The 24490-nt window shown below is 42.8% G+C and overlaps 1 protein-coding gene across 3 annotated transcripts in view; it reads right to left on the bottom strand.

Annotated features, from left to right (window-relative positions):
- The window catches only part of ZFAT (zinc finger and AT-hook domain containing), a 117531-nt gene that overhangs the window by 72733 nt on the left and 20308 nt on the right, over window positions 1–24490 (bottom strand). For all 3 annotated transcript variants that reach the window (XM_069957068.1, XM_069957066.1, XM_069957067.1), the window contains exons 4-8: window positions 18205–18450; window positions 17242–17418; window positions 10538–10685; window positions 6002–7263; window positions 4381–4613 (exon numbers count right to left, since the gene is read on the bottom strand). In XM_069957068.1, the coding sequence (XP_069813169.1) occupies window positions 4381–4613; window positions 6002–7263; window positions 10538–10685; window positions 17242–17418; window positions 18205–18450 (2066 nt within the window). The remainder of the gene's footprint in view (window positions 1–4380; window positions 4614–6001; window positions 7264–10537; window positions 10686–17241; window positions 17419–18204; window positions 18451–24490) is intronic.

Genomic DNA, 24490 nt, shown 5'->3' with positions numbered 1-24490 from the left:
GTGTTGCCTCTCATCTGTGGGGAGCAGGATTCTGGCTAGGTGGGAGCAATGCCTAGTCCTGTGTTTTGAGACTCAAATGAGGCTCCACGGGCTCTTCTTTTGCATATTCATGTTTTCCAGGAAGCAATTCTCCTAGGATTTTACTGCATTGAGTGATGTTACCAGCAGCCGGCAGTGTTATCAGCGATCAGTTTCTCTTTTGTAAATGATGTGGGTACAGATAGTACTGGCTCCCTGTAAATGATGTGGGTACAGATAGTACTGGCACCCTGTAAATGATGTGGGTACAGATAGAACTGGCTCCCTGTAAATGTTGTGGGTACAGATAGTACTGGCTCCATGTAAATGATGTGGGTACAGATAGTACTGGCATCCTGTAAATGATGTGGGTACAGATAGTACTGACTCCCTGTAAATGATGTGGGTACAGATAGAACTGGCTCCCTGTAAATGTTGTGGGTACAGATAGTACTGGCACCCTGTAAATGATGTGGGTACAGATAGTACTGGCACCCTGTAAATGATGTGGGTACAGATAGTACTGGCACCCTGTAAATGATGTGGGTACAGATAGAACTGGCTCCCTGTAAATGTTGTGGGTACAGATAGTACTGGCTCCCTGTAAATGATGTGGGTACAGATAGTACTGGCATCCTGTAAATGATGTGGGTACAGATAGTACTGACTCCCTGTAAATGATGTGGGTACAGATAGAACTGGCTCCCTGTAAATGTTGTGGGTACAGATAGTACTGGCACCCTGTAAATGATGTGGGTACAGATAGTACTGGCTCCCTGTAAATGATGTGAGTACAGGTAGTACTGGCTCCCTAAAGACGTGGGTACAGATAGTACCAGTTCCTTGTCTCTTCCTCTACATCAGGGATGGGGAACCTTTGGCCCTCCAGCTGTTGCAAAACTACAATTCCCATCATGCCTGGACAGCCAAAGCTTTAGCTTTGGCTGTCCAGGCATGATGGGAATTGTAGTTTTGCAACAGCTGGAGGGCCAAAGGTTCCCCATCCCAGCTCTAGATGAAGTAATCACAGATAGTGCTGCCTCCTTGCATTTATCAGTCAATAATGTAGGTATATACAGAATTACCGCTATATCAGTCATCTTGCTGCAGACGCTGTCAGTCATTCACAAAAAACAATAAAAGCAGGTATTCAGAGAAAACAGTGTGAAAAATAAAGAGTAGCAGCTGCACGGCTTAGAAAGATGAATATTTCAGGAACCAAGTGAATCTACTTGTCAGTTTACTGGCAGATATAAGCCGAGGGAACAGGAGGTTTATATGTTAATATGAACATTTTAATAAAACCTATAATTTCTTTTTATCACTAATGGAAAAAGAGTGGGTGGAAAAAAAAAATAAATCACAGTGCGGTATATACCCAGTACATCTACAGTCTGTTATTATACAGGAGCTGCACGCGGTATAATGAATGTGGACACTATCAGCGCTGCGCACAGTCTCTTCGGCACCGGCCACGGCACAGTCCTTCAGGCTCAGCAAAAAGTTTTTTTTTTTTCTCTCCGTTTCTGAAGCTAAAGTAGCTTTTGTCCATCTGGGCCGCTAATGTATGAGTGTTTCCGGGTGTAATAATGCAAAGCGCTCTGGATGTGACACGCGCTTATTTGGGGAGCGGATCCCGCTTCTATTATCGGCTGAAGGCATGTTTTCTTCCTGATGTAGTTATGGAAACTGGATATTGTAATTCATATTGCGCAGAGCGGATTTCTCCTGAAGTCTACCAAAAAATAATGCTAGAAAGGAATTCTTTTGCTGTGACTTTTGCGATGCACTTCTAAGGTTAAGGCGACACTGGCGGCATATGGTGCTTACAGGGAATACAAAAATAAAAAAAATAACAGCGCGCACCAAGAATGCAGAAATAAAAAGGTAAAAGTGAATGCTGCTCCATAGGTTTCTTGCATTGTTTGATATGAACATTACAGAGGAAGACCCTAAACTCTTAAAGGGGTATTTTTTAAAATCAACAGGTGTCAGAAAGTTTAATAGATTTGTAACTTACTTATAATTTTTAAAAGTACTTATCAGCTGCTGTATGTCCTGCAGGAAGTGGTGTATTATCTCCAGTCTGACACAGTGCTCTCTGCTGCCACCTCTGTCCATGTCGCGAACTGTCCAGAGCAGGAGAAATTTTCAATGGGGATTCGCTACTGCTCTGGACAGTTCCCGACATAGACAGTGGTGGCAGCAGAGAGCACTGTGTCAGACTATAGAGAATACACCACTTCCTGCAGAGCTTATAGCAGCTGATAAGTACTGGAAGACTTGACATTTTTAAATAGAAGTAAACTACAAATCTGTATAACTTTCTGACACCAGTTCATTTGAAAGAAAAAGAAAAAAAAAAGAAATTCACCGGAGTACCCCTTTAGGGAACACATAGAAAACCCTTGATTTAAATGGCCACATGTAATATTCTGTTTTAATCTGCAGCACTGGGTCATAATAGTGTGGCCTAGAGTGTCTGTGCCCCAGGTCTGCGACTTGCGATGTTCACACGCTGCTTTTTGAGGCTCAATTTGGGCAATTTTTCAGGTTAAAAAAAACATCTATTTCTGCTGTCATTTTTAATTTTGAGTTATTTTTCTACCCAGTTTTGATGACTTTTTTTGGCCTATCGTAGGCTGCATTTACAGATGGTTTTCTAGGCCGCAGCAGCAAATTGCTGTCTTACGTTGAGAGTTTTTGGGACATTAATCCGCCCCCACACACACCTCAAAATATCCAGAATTGTGTACAAAAATATCAGTATTACGGCATGTAATCTGCTGGAAAAAAACCACCAGCACTTCATCTTTGGTTGCAAAATTATAAGAGTAAAATATATTTTTCTTGTCATTGGATTCTATTGAATCCAATGGGAAATATATTAGTGCTGTAAATAGAGCAGAGAAGCGTTGCGGGCACAATGCCAGCTCCAATAATTACGACAGAACATAAAGTAATTTAAAAAATTATAAATCAGAAAATAAAAGCGGCATTATCCAATTCTAATTAGTAAAAGAAAGGTAAAAACTCTGCCGTATATAAAGACAAAGAAGCTCGGACTATACCAGATAGAACACACAAGAGCCAACAGGCTTCTCGTCGTCATTTCTCTCCTGGACTTTCTTCTAAGCCGATTTATGACCAGATTATTACCAGAGTATAGATCGGATGGCGAACAGCAAGAGCCGATCAGCGGGATCAGTGCTTGTTTGCAGAGTCTTCACAAGGCTTGTGGAATAGTGCGGCCATTTAGATGCAGTGTACGGTGTAATCACCTGTTTAGACAGGAAGATATTTGGCCGATAAAAACACAGGGTTGTCCTATCTCCCCTCTTTCAAGCAAATGTATCACCGGTACATCACTTGTCTTACACTTACATAGATAGACTGGCACCGGGGTTGCCAGTGGCGCGTTTCTTTTTTTTTTTTTTTTTTTTTAACCCTGTACGGCGCCAGTCTATTCCCAGACACTGGTCATGGGTGAAGCAGTTTAGGCAGGCCTGCCCGCCCCCCGTGGGAGGAAACCTCCTCTTTGACACGGCTCCATTAGAATTAATGGAGCAGTGTCATAGAGGGGTTCCTCCCAATGGGGGCGGGCTACCCACCTAGAGTGCTTCACCCTGCCACCAGTGCCCTGGAATAGACCGACCCGATATGTGGGAACCGGACCGCAGTTGATAAAAAAAAAAAATCACGGCACCAGCGTCCCCGTCCCAGCGACAGTCTATCCATGGAAATATCAGAAAAGCAATGCACTGGTGGTGCTTTAAGCTTGGCACCACTGCGTCCCGCTCACAATTCAGGCTTTGCTCAGGGGGAAGCTCAACTCTGCCGTGTCTCCCTCTGACATTACACGTCTCCAGGGACAATCCAAGCTCCTGAACACCAGTTCCGTCACTGCACTGCCACTGCTATCATAGCTCATAGCAGTGATCAGGATCCTAGGCAAAGCTGTCCACATAACAGCGAGACTGAGGGGTCAAACTTCAAAAGAAAGTCATTTTGCTACTGCAATGCATTTGCAATTGCATTTTCTATCACCTAACACAACCTTAGGTGATGGAAATATCCCTTTAAATAATGACTGATGAGCTGATGAAAGAGCATTTGCTTGTTTTGTCACCAATCGCTGGCTTTCTTACATGGGGCAATCATTTGAACTGGTCATAAAATCGGCTTAGAAGAAACTTCTGGAGAGGAGCGGTAAAGGCTGGAGACTGAGCCCTGACAGATGTAACTGGGGGGGGACTGTAGAACAGAAACTACATTTGTAATAAAGAGTTATGGAGACTTTTTTTTTTTACAAATCAAGAATGAAAACAAATGCATGTGAAGGCGTCCATGGCCTTTACTTACCAGCTCAGCGTGCACCTTCAGATGGGCCTGCAGCTTGTACTTGTCAGGGCTGGAGTAGCTGCAGCCTGGGGCCGGACACTTCATGGACAGGTTGCTGTGCTTCTGTATGACGTGACGCTTTAGGCAGTTCTTGGTAATGGAGGAGTAGCTGCACTGAGAGCAGTAGTATAGGTGCTCCCGAGTGTGAGTCCGCACGTGCATGTCATAGTGGACCTGATACCAGAACAGCTTCCCTGTAAGAAAAATGACAGCCCTCCATTATAGCAGCCACCTATAGCAGGGAACTGCAAAGAGAGGGAGGCACCAAACTGGGGGACACAACCGTGCAAATCTATGGCTCTAGGGACACAAACAATTAATGCGAGCCTGTAACGAGAAATCCATCAGGGGTTGTGATCACAAGTAGTTCTGCAATATACTCGCTCTACATAAATCCCCGTAGCGCCAGAGATGCGGGGACATTTTTTAAGTCCGGCGTAAAAAACCATCGGACTTAATAAATGTCCCCCAATGGCTCCTGTACAAGTGTAACACTATCAATGGAAGACGTATGCTATAAAGGCATTGGCACACCAAGAGATAAATGCACAATATACTTTATTCACAAAATGATTTAATTATGCAAAAAGATACCAACCCAAAATCATATTAGAAGCTGTCCAACACAGAGTCATAAAGTGCTCATGGTCCCAGGGCCTGTACATAAGTACATAAACTTCAAAGAGCCTCACTCCCCTAAGCATATATAGAAAGTACACCATATACAATTGTAAACCACATGACAGTGTATCGCACACAAGCCTAGTGAGGTATGAAATACAAAAGTGCAAATGTAGACCCAGATATCTAATGTATAAGAGTATACAGTGTAACATATATGTGGCAAACGTGTGAGAGATGACAAAACCATGGAGGGGAGGAGAAGGCAAATAGAGTAAAGTGTGGCCAAAGAATGTCCCACGCGTTCCGTCTTGTTACCAGGACATCCTGGTCACATTAGATATCTAGGTCTACATTTGCACTTTGGTATTTTATACCTCACTAGTCTTGTGTGCGATACACCGTCATGTGGTTTACAATTTTATATTGTATACTTTCTATATATGCTTAGGGGAGTGAGGCTCTTTGAAGTTTATGTACTTTAGTGCAGGCCCTGAGACCATAAGCACTGTTCATGACTGTGTTGGGCAGCTTTTAAGTGCTTTTTGGGTTGGTAGCTTTTTGCATAAAGAAATTATTTTGTAAATAAAGTATATTGTGCAGTTAGTTCTTGGTTTGCCAATGCCTTTATGACGTACATCTTCCAGTGATAGGGTTGTTGGTGTTAATCTGGTATGTTGGCGTTGTAGCATCCAGTGCATATACATTGGCAGTGCATTTCCTTCTTTATTTGGCTCAGTCTTATGTACATGTGTAAAGAGAAATCAGAGCACAGAGACCAAACTCCAGACATCCAGCATGTATTACACATAAACGTGAAGAATCTGCACCTAGAAGGCGGCAACAAGCAGGGTGTCTATACAAAAAGGAATATATTATATTATCTATCACTAATATACGTAAAAAGATATATTCTTACGGCATTGCATAAGATAGGAATCTGCTGATAACCCCTCCTTACCGCAGTATTCACACTCCAGTTCTCCGTAAATCTTTCTGATCTTCTGAAACAAGGCCACGGTGAGCTGCCTCTTGTGGAGTCCATTCAGGATGGCCATGAAGGCCGCCGTCTCCCCAGAGTTTGCCGGCACTGGGTTTGCTGGAGGGGGGAGCCCAGTGTTTGCCGCCTCTATGGCGGTCTCCTTCGGATCTTGTTGGCTTTCATCTCCCTGATTCCCATAGGATATCTGCTCAGCCAAAGTTTCTAAGGTTAAGGGTCTAATACTGACGGCTCCGGATACGTGATGTTCGCTTCCGAGATTGGCGTACAAATTATTATTTTCTTTTTCGGTCAAACCCCGTAGAAGATCTTCGCTAGAAACTTCCGAGGTGGTGTCGGAAGAGTCCGCTAGCTTTGACATAGGGCAAGCTGGTTGTCCCGGTAGTAAAGCATCATTGTGACCTGATTCCATTGTGTTCTCCCGTATAGGGGGCACATTACAGTCTAGAGGGGCTTCACCATCCAAGTCCCCCAATGCCTCTTGCTGAATGTCACTCCCCGGCTCCAGGAGACAAAAACTCTGATTTATAGAGTTACTAAAGATGGCGTCCTCCTGAACATCGGGGTGGAACTCCTTGATATGGGCTTTTAACCTCACCGTGCTGACAAACTTTTTGAAGCATCTGCAGCAGACGTAGACGAAAGGGTGTTTGCGGATGTGAAGCTCCAGGGACTGATACTTTGTGGCTCCGTGGTCGCAGAGCTCGCAGGCAAAGGGTCTCTCGTCTCCGTGCACCAGCATGTGTCTGTCTCGTTCCAGCTCATTCTTGAACTTGCGCTCACAGATGTGACAGTCGTACAGGAGCTGTCTCTTCCCCTCTCGGGTCAGTAACCTCAGCTCGTCGAAGTTGTCCTTCACCTTCTTGTCCAGCAGGTCGTGGGTTTCCTTGATGTGTTTGAGGAGGTTCTTGACGTCGGAGTACTTCTTCTTGCAGAAGCGGCAGTGCTGCTTGATCTTCTTGTGGACGCGCTCCACGTGAACCTTCAGGTGACCTTTGCTGAGGCAGCTGAAGGAGCAGTGGTCACAGCTGAACTTCTCCCCCGTGTGCTTCCGCATGTGAACGCTGAGGTTGGCTTTGATGGCGCTGGCGTAGTTACAGAGGGGGCACTTGTACGGCTTCTCATTGGTGTGAATTCGCAGGTGGGCCTGGAGAGAGTGCTTGAACTTGAAGACTTTATTGCAATATTCACAAGTGAAAATTTTAAGTTGGTTTGGACCTATCCTGGATTAAAGGGAAAAAAAACAAAATGTCAGGACTTGTATCATAAGATATACAACAAATCAGCTACACGTGTTAAAAATACAGCTGTTTTAGACGGGGTTTATATCCCCATTAAAGGGGTATTCCACTCAAACATAGCTTTTGATATGTTGCTGCCCACCGTGAGACTAACAATTCCTTCCATACTTGTTCTTATCTATTCAGTCTCCTTCCCCGAGTTCTCTGCTTAAAACACAAAAATCTGTGTGTGAACCTTTCTCTGTCTCCGTCTCCTCCCCCCTCCCTTCTGAGACAGCTGATGTAAACAAGTCCCTGGCAGGCTTTATCTGCAACATTGTAGCTTCTTTGTAATTCTGGATTATTCAAAGGGAGCTCATTAGCAACTTGACCTCAGATTATCCCTTCCAGCATAACAAAGATGCTACAAAGTCTCAGAAGAGAGGGAGAGACAGAAAGAAAAGCTTATGCACAGATTTTTGTGTCTTCAGCAGAAAGCAGCAGCTCTGAACTGGGGGAAGGAGACTGAATAGATAATAACAAGTATGAAAGGAACTGTTAGTCTCACCATGGGCAGCAACATATCAAAAGTTACGTTTTAGTGGAATACCCCTTTAACAAGCATGCTTACTTCAGTCAAGGGTGCATGTTTTCTTCGTGGGGTGAAGAGAATATAAATGCGCCAACACCTTAACCTTTTTCGATTACATTAGTTGAAGGAAAAGGGATGGGGCACCCCAAAGATTTTTCTGTGTGTATGGGTGCCTTTAAGCTATATTGATTCTTTTTAAAACCAAGTAGGTATAGACCCTAGCTATGGCCTCTCTTGCTGATGCCCTTTATGGGACTACATATTCCAGCCTTCCTAGTTCTGACTCTTGAGACAGACTAAAAAAAAAGGATTCCTCAGATTACACAGATTTGTAACTTAGTTCTATTTAAATATCTCCAGTCTTCTGGTACTCATCAGCTGCTGTATGTCCTGAATGAAATGGTTTATTCTTTCCAGTCTGACACAGTGCTCTCTGCTGCCACCTCTGTCCATGTCAGGAACTGTCCAGAGCAGGAGAGGTTTTCTATGGGGATTTGCTGTTGCTCTGGACAGTTCCTGACATGGACAGAGGTGGCAGCAGAGAGCACTGTGTCACAGTGGTAAGAATACACCACTTCTTGCAGGACATACAGCAGCTGATAAGTACAGTGGTATCTTGGTTTAAGAGTAACTTGGTTTAAGATTGTTTTGGTTTAAGAGCTCCCTGTGCTGGATGGGAGCACCATTGGGGGAGGGGAATGGTCTGCATAGCGGGGTCTACAGCCCTGTACTCTGACCCAGGAAGTCTCCCTCACCTTCCAAATCATTGCAGATCCACTTCAAGCTGGGGCTTGCATCAGGGGACAGGACTCTGGAGGTAATCTCTCCATAGCTGTAACCCCTGTCTCTCTGTACAGAAAGTGCTGCATGTATGTGCCCACATCTGTCCTGCTCATTCCTTCATGCTCCCTGCAGTCTCTGTCTGCCCTTGTGTTTCCCATCCTCTCCATTACTGTACAGTAACTTATAATATCACATATTCTGCTGTTTCTGAATGTTTGTTTAATCTGTTTTACATGTTATTCAGAATAATAAATTATTATTTTTGGGGTGTGGAACCAATTGTCTGCATTTCTATGATTTCCTATGGGCATTATTGCTTTGGTTTAAAAGTGGATTTGGATTACAAGCGCTGTCCCGGACCGAATTATGCTCTTAATCCAAGGCACCACTGTACTGGAAGACTGAAGATTTTTTTTATTGAAGTAAATTACAAATCTGCATAACTTTTTAGTGACACCAGTTGCTTCTTTTTTTAACCTTTTTATGGATAAGTGGCTTGTGTAATCCACATAACACACATTCACTTGGACTTTCTAGTATCTTGCCCACACACATACATACATTTTATTTATATATATATATATATATATATATATATATATATATATATACACACACACACACACATTATATACATTATGTCTTGCCCGCACACACATACACACTATATATATATATATATATACACACACACACTTACATACATAGATATACATACATATCTAGTAAGTGCGCTTGGCACAGTGTGGATGGTGCTGTGTATTACCCAGGGATGTTTCCACACTAGAAGATGATTCTCTATGAATTGTAGGGGGATGATTTCAGCTCTGGGCTATTAAATTAAGTGAAAGTCTGTAACAGGAGATGACGGGAAAATGTAATTCCTTTCAGGGAGATATTTGTGAGCTCTCTGGTAATTTGTGGAATAACGTTTATCCGGACCTGCGCCGTTCCCCATTAATCTTCCTCACCGCCACTTGCTGAACTTCCTAATTGTAAATCTAAAAGTTGTCGGCACTGAGGGAGCGTCTGATTGCAGAACCATGTTCAGGGCTCTAATCTACATCTAAGTGAAATTAAAGCAGCTGAATATAATCCCCTCTGGAGAACGACACCGCAAATCTACTGCGAAAATCCAGCTGCTCGCCACCGCCGGCAATAATTCCTGCACATCAATCCAGCACCTGACAAGTCACTGGCGACAGATACTTCACATTATATTTCATTGCATGGCGATAAAGGGAAGAAGCTCAGCAGGGGGTAGAGGAGGGGTGGGAGGTTTCCCAAGGAGACTGGACTATAGCATGAACGTTTCCGTATGTGTACAGACAACTACAATTCAGACATCTGCTAAGGACACTAGTTTATTTATCTTATAACAATCCTGAGTTACATTCTGTATTATACTCCAGAGCTGCACTCACTATTCTGCTGGTGGGGTCACTGTGTACATACATTACTGATCCTGAGTTACATTCTGTATTATACTCCAGAGCTGCACTCACTATTCTGCTAGTGAGGTCACTGTATATATACACATTACATTACTGATCCTGAATTACATCCTGTATTATACCCCAGAGCTGCACTCACTATTCTGCTAGTGAGGTCACTGTATATATACACATTACATTACTGATCCTGAATTACATCCTGTATTATACCCCAGAGCTGCACTCACTATTCTGCTGGTGGGGTCACTGTGTACATACATTACTGATCCTGAGTTACATCCTGTATTATACTCCAGAGCTGCACTCACTATTCTGCTGGTGGGGTCACTGTGTACATACATTACTGATCCTGAGTCACATCCTGTATTATACTCCAGAGCTGCACTCACTATTCTGCTGGTTGGGTCACTATGTATAGATCACATAGGTGCAGTATCCCCCATGTTACCTGCTGGAGTGCGTGGCCTGTTCCTGAGGGACTTGGGGGATGGCATACTCCTGGTATCCTCTCCTTTGTTCTGGATCGGCCCCCGGTACGTTGACTTCGGGTTCCACCACCGGAGCTGCCGCCTCTATGGGGACTATTTTGGTTGCTCCTGCCAGATTAGGGGGGAAAAAACAAATTATAGTCTATAGGTGTTCATGTGAGGTCAAATTGCTGACCAGGACATCGGATCCTTATAAACGTATATTTTCAACCTTACAGACAACAATCTGCTTTAGCTCCAGTACATAGAAACATAGAAGATTGTCGGCACAGAAAGCCTCACAGGTCCATCTAGTCTGCCCTATAACATCTCCCTTCATATTATCTTAGGATAGATATATATACCCGGCAGGTTATATGCCAGGCGTGGCCTCCTCCCACAACTCATTTATCATGATGTACACCTGCTCATTATAAAAGCCCCCCCCCCAACCGATTGCAGATGTGGTCTCACTAGAGCTCTGTACATATACATACGTGTGTGTGTGTGTGTGTGTGATATTATACACACACACACACACACAGGGCTGTATATATAATGGTATACCGGTCTTGAACGGTAGTGTGTATGTACACACACATACACAAAGTTTGGGGTCACCCAAACAATTTAGTGTTTTCCATGAAAAGTCACTTCTTCACCACCATACGTTGTGAAATGAATAGAAAATAGAGTCAAGACTCTGGAGAGTTGACTACTGGTAGAAGCAGCGTGGCATAAGTGCAACGAGGCAAAAGTGAGTAGTTAAAAAACTGCAGTAGTTTGAAACCAGCAGGAGTTTGGTGACTGCAGGAGATTCTTTTTTTTTTTCAGTACTTGCTTTCACTTGTTCTTAAATGATGTCTGGTTTGGTGCAGTGTAATTCTTGTTTGGCTGTAGTTTTCCGTAGAACCCTTTGGGACTTGGGGTGCTGTCCAGTTTGCATGCAGATTTCTGGTTTACGTTGTGAAATTTCTAGGCTGCAGTCCTTAGTCTGTACACTTCAATCTGATGTGAGGAGACTATCCCAGCCAGGAGTTGCTGTGCAGCCTGGTTATCAGCCACCTCTTCCTCAAAGACCTCAGAGGAAAAGGGCGGTTTGGAAAACAGTTGGTTCAGGTAGGTTGCGAGCTGTAGAGCAGAAGCATAGCACGTTTGGCCTCTCTGTGCAGAATAGTTTTAGTGTTCTTGCTGATATTGATAGAGATGCTGTTGCTGTTGGAGACATGGCTGCTCAGGTTATTTCCAATGGGGATGTTGTTTTGGATGGGCCACTGAGGGCAGAAGTAAAGGTTAGTAAGAAGAGAAGGCATCTTCTAGTTGGTGACTCGATTGTTAGAGGTGTTGTGGTAGGACAGGAGGAGGATGTGTTTAGAGAGGTGAGATGTCTCCCAGGTGCTACTGTCAGGAGGGATAGGAGACGGATTGTGAACATTGTGAAGGCTGCTAGTATAGATAGCAAGATTGATCTGGTGGTTCATCTTGGAACCAATGACTTGTCCCAAGGAGATGTGGATTTGGTTAAAAAGGAATTTCAAACTTTTAGTCTGGAGCTGGGCAAGATAACAGATTCTGTGACATTTTCAGAGGTTTTGCCGGTCTGTAATCAGAACAACAAGGCATGTCGTATCTCAGAGTTTAATGCATGGTTAAGGCAGTGGTGTAAGGCAGAAGGTTTTGGGTTTGTTAGTCATAGCTTTTGCAAGTGGTGCAAAAAGGACATGTTCAAGAGGGATGGTTTGCACCCATCACACATAGGTACACAGGTACTTAGTGAGGAATTCAGATTGTTTTTGGACAGACATTTAAACTAGATGAAGGGGACAGAAGTATAATAGAGGAGGATTTCTGTCCCCGACCAGTAAAGACAAATAAGTGTATCCGGATTGGTGAAAGTGCAGTGGTTGGTGCTGTAGACACAGTGGTTGGTGCTGTTGATGTAGTTGTTGGTGCTGTTGACGCAGTTGTTGGTGCGATTATTGGTGCTGTAGATGCAATGGTTGGTGCGGTTATTGGTGGTAAGGAAGGTGCTGTTGGTGCGGTAGATGAATTTGGGAATAAAGGTATTATGAAGTTTAGTAATCTTCGGGCAATGTGTACGAATGCTCGCAGCTTAGGAAACAAGATCTGTGAGCTGACGGCCATTATGTCTAGAGATGATTTGGACCTTGTTGCTGTAACAGAGACCTGGTTTAAAGAGTCTAATGATTGGGAAATAGCTATACCGGGATATATTCTGTACAGGAAAGACAGAGCAGAGAGAAGGGGAGGCGGGGTAGCCATTTATGTCAGGGATAGTCTTAAATCGACACTCATCCAAAATACATATAACGAGCTGGAGACTCTCTGGGTTTGTATGCAGTCCAAAGAGGGATCTGTTATTAGGATAGGTGTTGTCTATAGGCCTCCGGGGCAAAGCGAGGACTATGATAACATGCTGATGGATGAAATTACTAAAATGTCATTAAAGGGGGACATTGTAGTTATGGGCGACTTTAACATGCCGGATGTGGATTGGAATATCCCTTCTGCACTTACATGTAAAAGCAAGAATGTACTGGAGGCCCTTACAGGGGCATCTCTAAAACAGCTAGTGAAGTCACCTACCAGAGGAGAGAACATTCTAGATTTAGTATTTACTAATGTGGATCGGGTGTCTGAAGTTAGAGTGGAAGAAAATCTAGGTTCCAGTGACCACCAGTGTCTATGGTTTGACGTACAAACTGACTACGTCCAATCCTATACTACAACAAGAGTATTGGATTTTAGGAAGACAGATTTTAATAAAATGGGGGAGTATTTAGATAAAGAATTAAGAGGGTGGGATAAAACATCGGGGGCGAGCACTCAGTGGGCAGAATTAAAAAATGTTATATTAAAGGCAACTAGACTATATGTACGAGAAGTTAGCAAAAGTAAAAGGAAGAAGAATCCATTATGGTTTACTAGAGAGGTTAAGGCCATTGTAAAAGGAAAAAAGGCAGCGTATAGGAAGTATAAGGAGACTGGGAATGAAGCTGACAGAGAGACGTACAAAAGTATACAGAAGGAGGCAAAGCAGATTATAAATGCTGCTAAAGCCTCAAAAGAAGAGGAAATGGCAAAATCTGTTACTGCGGGGAATAAAACCTTCTTCAGATATATAAGTGACAGGAAGAAGAAGAAGAATGGCTGCAGCATTACTAAAATAAGTAATGGGGAGAATACGTTTATTGATGGAGATAAGGCGGTCGCTGACTATTTGAATAGTTACTTCTGCTCAGTGTTTTCAGAAGGCGGCCTTCACAATCACAGGATGGTTGGACACAACATTGCCTCCAGCTATATGGGTTCGGCTCCAGTATTTTCAGAGGCTGAAGTTGCAGAGGAACTTGCCCGTTTAAAGCTGAATAAGGCGATGGGTCCAGATGGGATCCATCCCAGGGTTCTTAAAGAACTCAGATCTGTGATTGCTGCCCCCCTGACAGATCTGTATAACCAATCCCTGCTAACAGGAGATGTCCCCGATGATTGGAGAACAGCCAATGTTATACCAATCCACAAGAAGGGGAATAGAGAAGAGCCCAGTAACTACAGGCCAGTGAGCCTGACATCTGTAGTAGTGAAAATGATGGAAACTCTTCTAAAAAAGAAGATAATGGATCACCTAAGAATCAACAATTTGATGGATCCAAACCAGCATGGCTTTACTGAGGGCCGATCATGTCAGACTAATCTCATTGATTTCTTTGATTATGCCACAAAAGTGCTGGATGAAGGTGGTGCTGTGGATATCGCCTATCTGGACTTCAGCAAAGCTTTTGATACAGTTCCCCATAAAGAGCTGATAGAGAAGTTGGAGAAAATTGGACTAAATCCCTGGATAGTTCAGTGGATTTGTGGTTGGCTGAAGGAGAGATATCAGAGGGTTGTTGTTAATGGTGTATATTCTGAGCAGAGACTGGTTACAAGTGGTGTGCCACAAGGGTCTGTTCTGGGTCCTATTCTTTTTAATATGTTTGTAAGTGACATAGGAGAAGGGTTGATAGGTAAAGTTTGTCTGTTTGCTGACGACACAAAAGTGTGCAATAGGGTGGATATTCCTGGAGGTGTCAGTAATATGGAAAATGATTTAGCTTTGCTAGATACGTGGTCCAAACAGTGGAAATTGAAGTTCAACGTTTCCAAATGTAAAATAATGCACTTGAGGAGGAGGAATCCTCTATCCGAGTATCACATCGGCAGTACTGTGTTGGAAAAGACTTCAGAAGAGAAGGATTTAGGGGTAATGATTTCTGAAAGCCTTAAAATGAGTCACCAGTGCAACCAGGCGGTGGGGAAAGCAAATCGTATGCTGGGGTGTATAGCTAGAGGTATAACCAGTAGGAAGAGGGAGATTGTGATCCCGCTGTATAGAGCTCTGGTGAGGCCACATCTGGAATACTGTGTCCAGTTCTGGAGACCTCACCTAAAAAAGGACATTGATAAAATAGAACGGGTCCAAAGACGAGCTAAAAAAATGGTGGAGGGTGTGAGGCATAAACCATATCAGGAAAGACTTAAGGATTTGAATCTGTATAGTCTGGAGGAAAGACGGGAAAGGGGGGACATGATTGAAACCTTTAAGTATGTTAAGGGACTAAATAAGGTTCAAGAGGGGAGTGTTTTTAGTAAAAAACTGAGCTCAAGAACAAGAGGACACAGTGAGAGGTTAGTTGGGGGAAAGATCAGAAGCAATGTAAGAAAATATTATTTTACTGAAAGAGTGGTAGATACCTGGAACAAACTTCCAGCAGAGGTGGTTGGTAAATCTACAATAACAGAATTTAAACACGCCTGGGATAGACATATATCTATCCTAAGATAATAAGGAAGAAAATACTAAAAGGGCGGACTAGATGGACCCAGTGGTCTTTTTCTGCCGACAATCTTCTATGTTTCTATGTTTCTAAGTAATGATTTGTATGTGAAATAACATTGTTCTTCCATCACACTTTGCTTTGGTCAGAGAATCCTCCTTTTGCAGCAATTCCAGCATTGCGCACCTTTGGCATTCTAGCTGTTAATCTGTTGAGGTAAGCTGGAGAAATTGCCCCCCACGCTTCTAGAAGCAGCTCCCACAAGTTGGATTGGTAGGATGGGCACTTCTGGCGTACCATACGGTCCAGCTGCTCCCACAACAGCTCAATGGGGTGGTGATCTGGTGACTGCGCTGGCCACTCCATTACCTATGATAGAATACCAGCTGCTGCTTCTGCTGTAAATAGTTCTTGCACAATTTGGAGGTGTGTTTAGGGTCATTGTCCTGTTGTAGGATGAAATTGGCTCCAACCAAGCGCTGCCCACTGGGTATGGCATGGCGGTGCAGAGTGATGGCCTTCCTTATTCAGAATCCCTTTTACCCTGTACAAATCTCCCACCTTACCAGCACCAACCCCAGACCATCACATTACCACCACCATGTATAACAGATGGCGTCAGGCATTCTTCCAGCATCTTTTCATTTCTTCTGCATCTCACAAACGTTCTTCTTTGTGATCCAAACACCTCAAACTTGGATTCATCCGTCCACAACACTTTTTTCCAGTCTTCCTCTGTCCAATGTCTGTGTTCTTTTGCCCATCTTAATCTTTTTTTCTTTTATTGGCCAGTCTCAGATATGGCTTTTTCTTTGCCACTCTGCCCTGAAGCCCCAAATCCTGCAGCCGCCTCTTCACTGTAGATGTTGACACTGGTGTTTTGCGGGTACTATTTAATGAAGATGCCAGTTGGGGACCTGTGAGGCGTCTGTTTCTCTCTGTTTCTGTGCTTATCTTCTTGCTTAGTTGTGCAACGCGGCCTCCCACTTCTTTTTCTACTCTGGTTAGAGCCTGTTTGTGCTGTCCTCTGAAGGGATTAGTACACACCGTTGTTGGAAATCTTCAATTTCTTAGCAATTTCTCGCATGGAATAGCCTTCATTTCTAAGAACAAGTATAGACTGTCGAGTTTCAGATGAAAGTTCTCTTTTTCTGGCCATTTTGAGCGTTTAATTGACCCCACAAATGTGATGCTCCAGAAACACAATCTGCTCAAAGGAAGGTCAGTTTTGTAGCTTCTGTAACGAGCTAGACTGTTTTCAGATGTGTGAACATGATTGCACAAGGGTTTCTAATCATCAATTAGCCTTCTGAGCCAATGAGCAAACACATTGTACCATTAGAACACTGGAGTGATAGTTACCACATTAGCAATGTATAGAGTGTATTTGTTTAAAGTTAGGACTAGTTTAAAGTTATCTTCATTGAAACGTACAGTGTTTTTCCTTCAAAAATAAGGACATTTCAATGTGACCCCAAACTTTTGAACGGTAGTGTGTATTTATATTATATATATATATATATATATATATATATATATATATATATATATATATATATATATATATATATATATATACACACACACACACACACACACGTGATTTGCTTTCCCTACCGCCTGCTGCACAATTTTACAACTGGAAATATTAACCTGCAGTTTCTATTGTTTTGATCTCTTATCTAGTACAGATAAATCATTCTCCATATAGGAAAGGGCAGTTGACACAGAAAAAAAAGTCAACTTATATATCCAGACAAATAGAAAACAAAGGGAACACCTGAGAAATGGAGCCCTATGTGTAGGTCCACCCCCAACACTCAGATATAGAACAAACAGCCGGATACCTGGAATCGCCTCATGGGCAGTTAGCAGAACGCTGACGATGGGATTCACCCCCAAGGTCTTCTCAGCATCTTTTGCCGGCGTCGTTTTATCCGATTTCTGCAGCCGTGATCTCTTTGGCTGTTTTTCCTTCTCTTTTTCATTATCCGGCAGAATAAACTTCCCTTCAAAGTCATTGGCTTAAAAACATTAAAAAAAAAATTCTATAAATTGACAAGCTGCAGATATTAAATCAAGTTAGCTTTAAGGAAAGAAAAAAAATAAAATTCAGCTCACTGAGGGAACAGATAACATGCTGCACATACATGCCATGTCTATAGAGAGGGGAGGGAAAGGAGGAGAAGGAGGAAGCAGTGGAGAGAGAGAGAGAAGCAGAAAGACTACAGGAGCTCACAGTGTTAAATCTAAACCCAGCCCTAGATTTACAACTTACACTGCTCAGTGCTGCTCTATAATGTCCTTCATGCTACTGCCACTTCTGAGGTGTGATAGAGAGAGATAAAAAAGCAACATAACTCTTCTATTCTTTGTGTGCACAACATGGCGGCTAACCTACACTCACTATCTTAGAGACAACTGAAAGACAAAATGGGGCCTACATAAGGGAAAACTGGGCAATATATACATATATATTAAATATATACACATATTTATATAGCATTATGCAAGTTATTTAAGGGTCTCAAATAGGGTTAATCCACGTGCACTCACATAACACCTAGAAAGAACACAGCAAACAGGGTACATGTGACTATACTTTAAGCCGGCAGGACTAAACATCCCCATGCTACACAGTTTACTATGCTGTGGAGCATTGTGGGAGATGTAACACACACAACAGCATGCGTACATGCGGTTGGGGGGGGGGGGGGGAAGAGATTTTGGGTAGAAGCCAGAAGGATCTTGAAGGCAGCTCTAGATATGACTGGAGTAGAAGACATGATGTACTTATTTCTATCACTTACCCTGGGTGACATCTTCGTCGTCATTTAACACGATAATGCAGATGTGCTTTTTCAGCTGTCTGATGTTGGAGAACGTTCGGCTGCATTTTCGGCATTCCAGGCTGTCAGGGACAGGCTCTGGGGACAGGCGGCCCTCCTCCGCATCCTCTTTAGGCAGGCTTCCATTGCTCTCAGGTTCTTCCTCAGCAATGGATTTCTTGGTGGAACCTTTAGGTCGTCCTCTTTTCCTTTTAACAACACACAGTTCTACAAAGAATAAAAAAAGGGAAATAAACATAAGTAAAAAAAAAGTTACTAAATTTCGAAAAAAAAAAACTGCTTCCATGAAAAAAAGCCCAAAAATAATTTTATAATACTGCTCTTATATACAAGAATATAACTAGTATAATACTGCTCCTATATACAAGAATATAACTACTATAATACTGCCCCCTATATACAAGAATATATCTACTATAATACTCCTCCTATATACAAGAATATATCTACTATAATACTGCTCCTATATACAGGAATACAACTACTATAATACTGCTCCTATATACAGGAATATAACTACTATATATATCCCGCCTGTGATGTGTATTCATTAAACCCGTGAAGACCGTACCTGCTGGTGAGTGCATTGGATTTTGTTGATCTCTGTTTGCTTATGCCATACACAGTCTTGGATTCCACCATTGCACCCTAGCTTTCGGCTCACTGGATAACACAAGTCGAACACCTGTAGCCTAGCCACATAGCCGCATACACCTCTAGTGCGGGCTCTGCTCTCTACTGACTTGTCCATAACTACTATAATACTGCCCCTATATACAAGAATATAACTACTATAATGCGAGGGGAAGATACAGCTGACCCGCACCGCCAGACAATGATCCAGTATCAATGGGCCCACGGATATGAGTATGCAGGATACACCGCGGTAGGTTCGGCTGAGCACCGGAGGTGCAAGACGGTAGAACAGGAGTACACTGTGTATAGGGTAGACAAAGACAGCACTCACCCGGTATCAATCAGCTCACTTTATTCCATAGCATGGAATAAAGTGAGCTGATTGATACCGGGTGAGTGCTGTCTTTGTCTACCCTATACACATAACTACTATAATACTGCTCCCTATATACAGGAATATAACTACTATAATACTGCCCCCTATATACAAGAATATAACTACTATAATACTGCTCCTATATACAGGAATATAACTACTATAATACTGATCCTATATACAGGAATATAACTACTATAATACTGATCCTATATACAGGAATATAACTACTATAATACTGCCTCCTATATACAAGACTATAACTACTATAATACTGCTATATACAAGAATATAACTACTATAATACTGCTCCTATATACAAGAATACAACTACTATAATACTGTTCCTATATACAGGAATATAAGTACTGTAATACTGCCCCCTATATACAGGAATATAACTACTATAATACTGCCTCCTATATACAAGAATATAACTACTATAATACTGCTCCTATATACAGGAATATAACTACTATAATACTGCTCCCTATATACAAGAATATACTATAATACTGCTCCTATATACAAGAATATAACTACTATAATACTGCTCCTACATACAAGAATATAACTACTATAATACTGCTCCTATATACAAGAATATAACTACTATAATACTGCTCCTATATACAAGAATATAACTACTATAATATTGCTCCTATATACAAGAATATAACTACTATAATACTGCTCCCTATATACAAGAATATAACTACTATTATACTGCTCCTATATACAAGAATATAACTACTATAATACTGCTCCTATATACAGGAATATAAGTACTGTAATACTGCTCCTATATACAAGAATATAACTACTAGAATACTGCTTCTATATACAGGAAAATAACTACTATAATACAGCTCCTATATACAGGAATATAACTACTATAATACTGCTCCCTATATACAAGAATATACTATAATACTGCTCCTATATACAAGAATATAACTACTATAATACTGCTTCCTATATACAAGAATATACTATAATACTGCTTTATATCTACAGGTATAATACTGCCCCCTGTTGAGACATTTCAGACCTGAGCAGGTTGGAGAATGTTCATCCCTGATGTAATGTAAAGGAGGATCAGTCATGTGGCTGGGCTGACGCTGAGTGATGCTGGGGGATCTATCACATTGGACAGACAGCGATGGTGATTAATACCGGAGACGCTTTACAGTAAATTATTCATGTCCAGCAGCGGCTCCGGGGAGACATGGGTCGGCATGTATAATGAGGCTGCACCTTCTCTCAGCTCCAGGTTTGGGTCTCTCTCTCTAGATCACTGATTATAGTGGAAATGCAGCTAAATGATCTGTGACTGTGGCCCAGACAGTACAGGGAGCAGCGCAGGTCCTGACCCCGAGAGCCCACTACTCATATCAACAGATGGAAGGGGATTCATGGAGATGTGTAATAGCTCAGGACATATATCGCAGCGACTGCTTAACACAGCCACATAACACCGCCCCAGCACTTCCAGGTTGTAGAACAACTATGGCAGTGTCATATATAATATACACACTGTGTTGCTTTGTTAACTGAGGTGTGTAATATAAGGTTCTGCAGCAGCTGAGGTATTATGAGGTTCTGCATCAGCTGAGGTGTATTATAAGGTTCTTCAGTAGCTGAGGTGTATCATGAGGTTCTGCAGCAGGTGAGGTGTATTATGAGGTTCAGCAGGAGGTGAGGTGTGTATTATGAGGTTCTGCAGCAGCAGAGGTGTGTGATGAGGTTTTGCAGTAGATGATGTGTGTATTATGAGGTTCTGCAGGAGGTCAGGTGTGTATCATGAAGTTCTGCAGCAGCTGATGTGTGTATAATGAGGTTCTGCAGCAGCTGGGGTGTATGAGGAGGTTCTGCAGTAGCTGAGATGTATGAGGAGGTACTGCAGCAGCTGAGGTGTGTATTACAAGGTTCTGCAGCAGCTGAGGTATAGTATATGGTTCTGCAGCAGCTGAGGTGTCTGATAAGGATCTGCAGCAGCTCAGGTGTCTGATGAGGTTCTGCAGCAGCTGAGGTGTATCATGAGGTTCTGCAGCAGCTGAGGTGTCTGATAAGGTTCTTCAGCAGCTGAGGTGTATCATGAGGTTCTGCAGCAGCTGAGGTGTATCATGAGGTTCTGCAGCAGCTGAGGTGTCTGATGAGGTTCTGCAGCAGCTGAAGTGTCTTATGAGGCTTTTCAGCAGCTGAGGTGTATCATGGGGTTCTGCAGCAGCTGAGGTGTATCATGAGGTTCTGCAGCAGCTGAAGTGTCTTATGAGGCTTTTCAGCAGCTGAGGTGTATCATGGGGTTCTGCAGCAGCTGAGGTGTGTATTATATGTAACTAACTTGTGCAGACAGGGGTGGAGCCACTTGGAATGAGAGGTTATGGCTAACAGAATATAAGCTGCTGATGACCATAAAGACTGGTGGGTCTCCAGTAATCCCACTCCCTGTCCTACTGGTCAGCCCATCCCCCTCGGCAGCTCTATCCATCACATAGGATAACTTTCCTGCCGCTTCTTGTTTCCGCCATCTATACCGCTACCCTGGGCGGCGAGACCTATTATACGAATCACAGTCATGGTACACTGCCAGGGTTCACCGGCTCCCAATTATAACTGTGATCTGACACCTCCCCCCGTCACCTCTGACACTAAGGACAAGTAGTTGTCGTCTGTAACATTCACCTGCGCCCAGAGATAGATGTGTTTCCTGCCCGCCGCCGCGCTCATCATTTGTTACTGTCTGCGGCACTGCCGGATATGAAGGACAAAGAATTATAATCAAATATTACATATACAAGATGATATGTGTACTGCGTGTTGTCGGTGATCTCCTTAACCCGTTCCTAGGGACATGTCAGGTGACTTGCATTGTGAGACCGTCTAGGTCACATGACCCAGAAGCAGAAGTGAAGGCACTAAGCAAGCGCTTCTCCCAGCTCACACAGTTTTGTTTTGTTTTTTAACTCTCAGCCTCTGTGTTTGTTATTGTGGTATATAGAGGATGACAATATGTGATGTTTGTTGTATCATTCATTGTTTACAGCTGTGTAATTGTTGTTTTACTTGGTACCAATACTACCGTGTTTCCTCGAAAATAAAATACCACATCTACTCTACCCTCTACCAGAAAGTGCCAGAGATTCGTAATCTACTTCTATTGAAAAAAAAAAACAATTATGTCTTCCAGTACTTATCAGCTGCTGTATGTCCTGCAGGAAGTGGTGTATTCTTTTCAGTGTTGACACAGTGCTCTCTGCTGCCACCTCTGTCCATGCCAGGAACTGTCCAGAGCAGAAGAGGTTTTCTATAGGTATCTGCTTTGGACAGTTCTTGTCCCGACCACTTGTCTCATTAGGCTTTCTTTTAATAGCTCTTGTCTACTGCAGTGTGGTGCGGATTATAAAACGTTCTAAAATATGGACGTCAAACCCTTGGCTCTTAAGTTCTTGCTTCTTTGTGTTAACCTGGTTATTGCTTTTGTCTTCTGCTAATTGTTCTGTTAGTAATACATTGTAGTTTAGAGTTGGGAACAGTCATAGGGAGAGGTGTAGGCTTGGTGGTGTCTGGTGATAATTTAGGGTTCAGGGAAAGAACTAGGGATAGATTAGGGAGAATTACAGGCAGTCTTCGCATTTGTTCCTGCTCATCATCATCTACTTTGTTCCCAGCGACCATCTTTATCATCCATTCCATCATTACCCAGTCATCTAGTGCTAAGTTTTTATTCTTGATCTGCTAGTAGTGCTAAATGCTTGCTATTTTTTTCCTCATGACTGCTTGCTTGTCATACCTTTCAGCTATACTGTAAGTCCTAGTAGTATCTGAGTACTGGGAGGCACCAAGTCTTCCTGTCTAGTGAGCAGCCGGCATTGTTAGAATGGCTTAGGAGCCTTTTACATGGGCCGATAACCGACCAGGAGTGTTGTTGAAGCGATCCTTCAGCTGATAAATCAGCCAATGTAAAAGAAGAAGCCCTGCTCCTCGGCTGATCGCATCTTTTGAGCAGGCTTTAAAATTTATCCCTATTGGCTTCATATCTCCTTGTAAACTACATATGTGGCCAATAGGAAAGGAAAACTGACAGCAGAGATATGCATATACCTGGGCTGTCAGTTTCTGGATCACACTGAGCTGCTGTGTGATTTGGCATCACGCTTTCTGGCCACCACCTCGGGAATGATTGACAGCCAGAGGAGGCGGGGCAGCCTGGATATATGGCGGTGGCTGGAGAGCAGGACAGGAGAACTGGAGGGGGGATGCCAGATCACACAGCAGCGCACTAGGTAAGTATACTCTACTTATGTGATCTAGAAACTGACAAAAGGGACATATGTGTATCGGTACTGTTAGTTTCCATGGCTGCTGATATGAATGATACAAAGATTTGTGGAGTCTGGCCACCCAATTAGTTGTGCTGTGTAAAGGCATCTCGCTGATTGGCCAAGAAATCTTTACATGTAAAAGGACCTTTACATTAGAAAAACTGCAGCCCCCTCTGTTACATATAGCAGGAGTTCTCCTGCTATATCGTCTAGTTCTTTGTTTTTGACATGGGGGAGATAGCAGATCTGGTGTTTTGATTGCTCCTTTTTGTCACCATTCAGTGCAGAACACTTTCCTCTTTTGCTCTACTATAAGTCGTGGGGGGTAACTGAGTATGCCGTACTATAAGTCCTGGGGGTAACTGAATATGCCGTACTATAAGTCCTGGGGGTAACTGAATATGCCGTACTATAAGTCCTGGGGGTAACTGAATATGCCGTACTATAAGTCCTGGGGGTAACTGAATATGCCGTACTATAAGTCCTGGGGGTAACTGATTATGCCGTACTATAAGTCCTGGGGGTAACTGAATATGCTGTACTATAAGTCCTGGGGGTAACTGAATATGCTGTACTATAACTCCTGGGGGTAACTGATTATGCCGTACTATAAGTCCTGGGGGTCTCTGAATATTTGCAGCCATTGTCAGGACCCATGGAAGGCAACTGCTGTAGGTGAAATATAGTCCTGCAATCACATGACATTTCAGCATTGTCATCACTTCCGTGATTCAGGGTCATGAATAGCAGCCTGCCATTATCGCGTATAATAGAGTATATAACATTTTACTGTCAGTCTCTTCCTCATTAGAATGTAAAACAAGAAGCAGAATTCACCGAAAATAAATAAATAAGATTATGAGGAGTGAAGCTGTGGGGGATGGGGGAGAACACATGTAAACAATACCAT

The sequence above is a fragment of the Dendropsophus ebraccatus genome, chromosome 2 (genome assembly GCF_027789765.1).
Source record: "Dendropsophus ebraccatus isolate aDenEbr1 chromosome 2, aDenEbr1.pat, whole genome shotgun sequence".
In the NCBI taxonomy this organism is placed as follows: domain Eukaryota; kingdom Metazoa; phylum Chordata; class Amphibia; order Anura; family Hylidae; genus Dendropsophus; species Dendropsophus ebraccatus.
The sequence above is the reverse complement of the archived record's forward strand: the minus strand, read 5'-3'. Positions and strand labels throughout refer to the sequence as shown.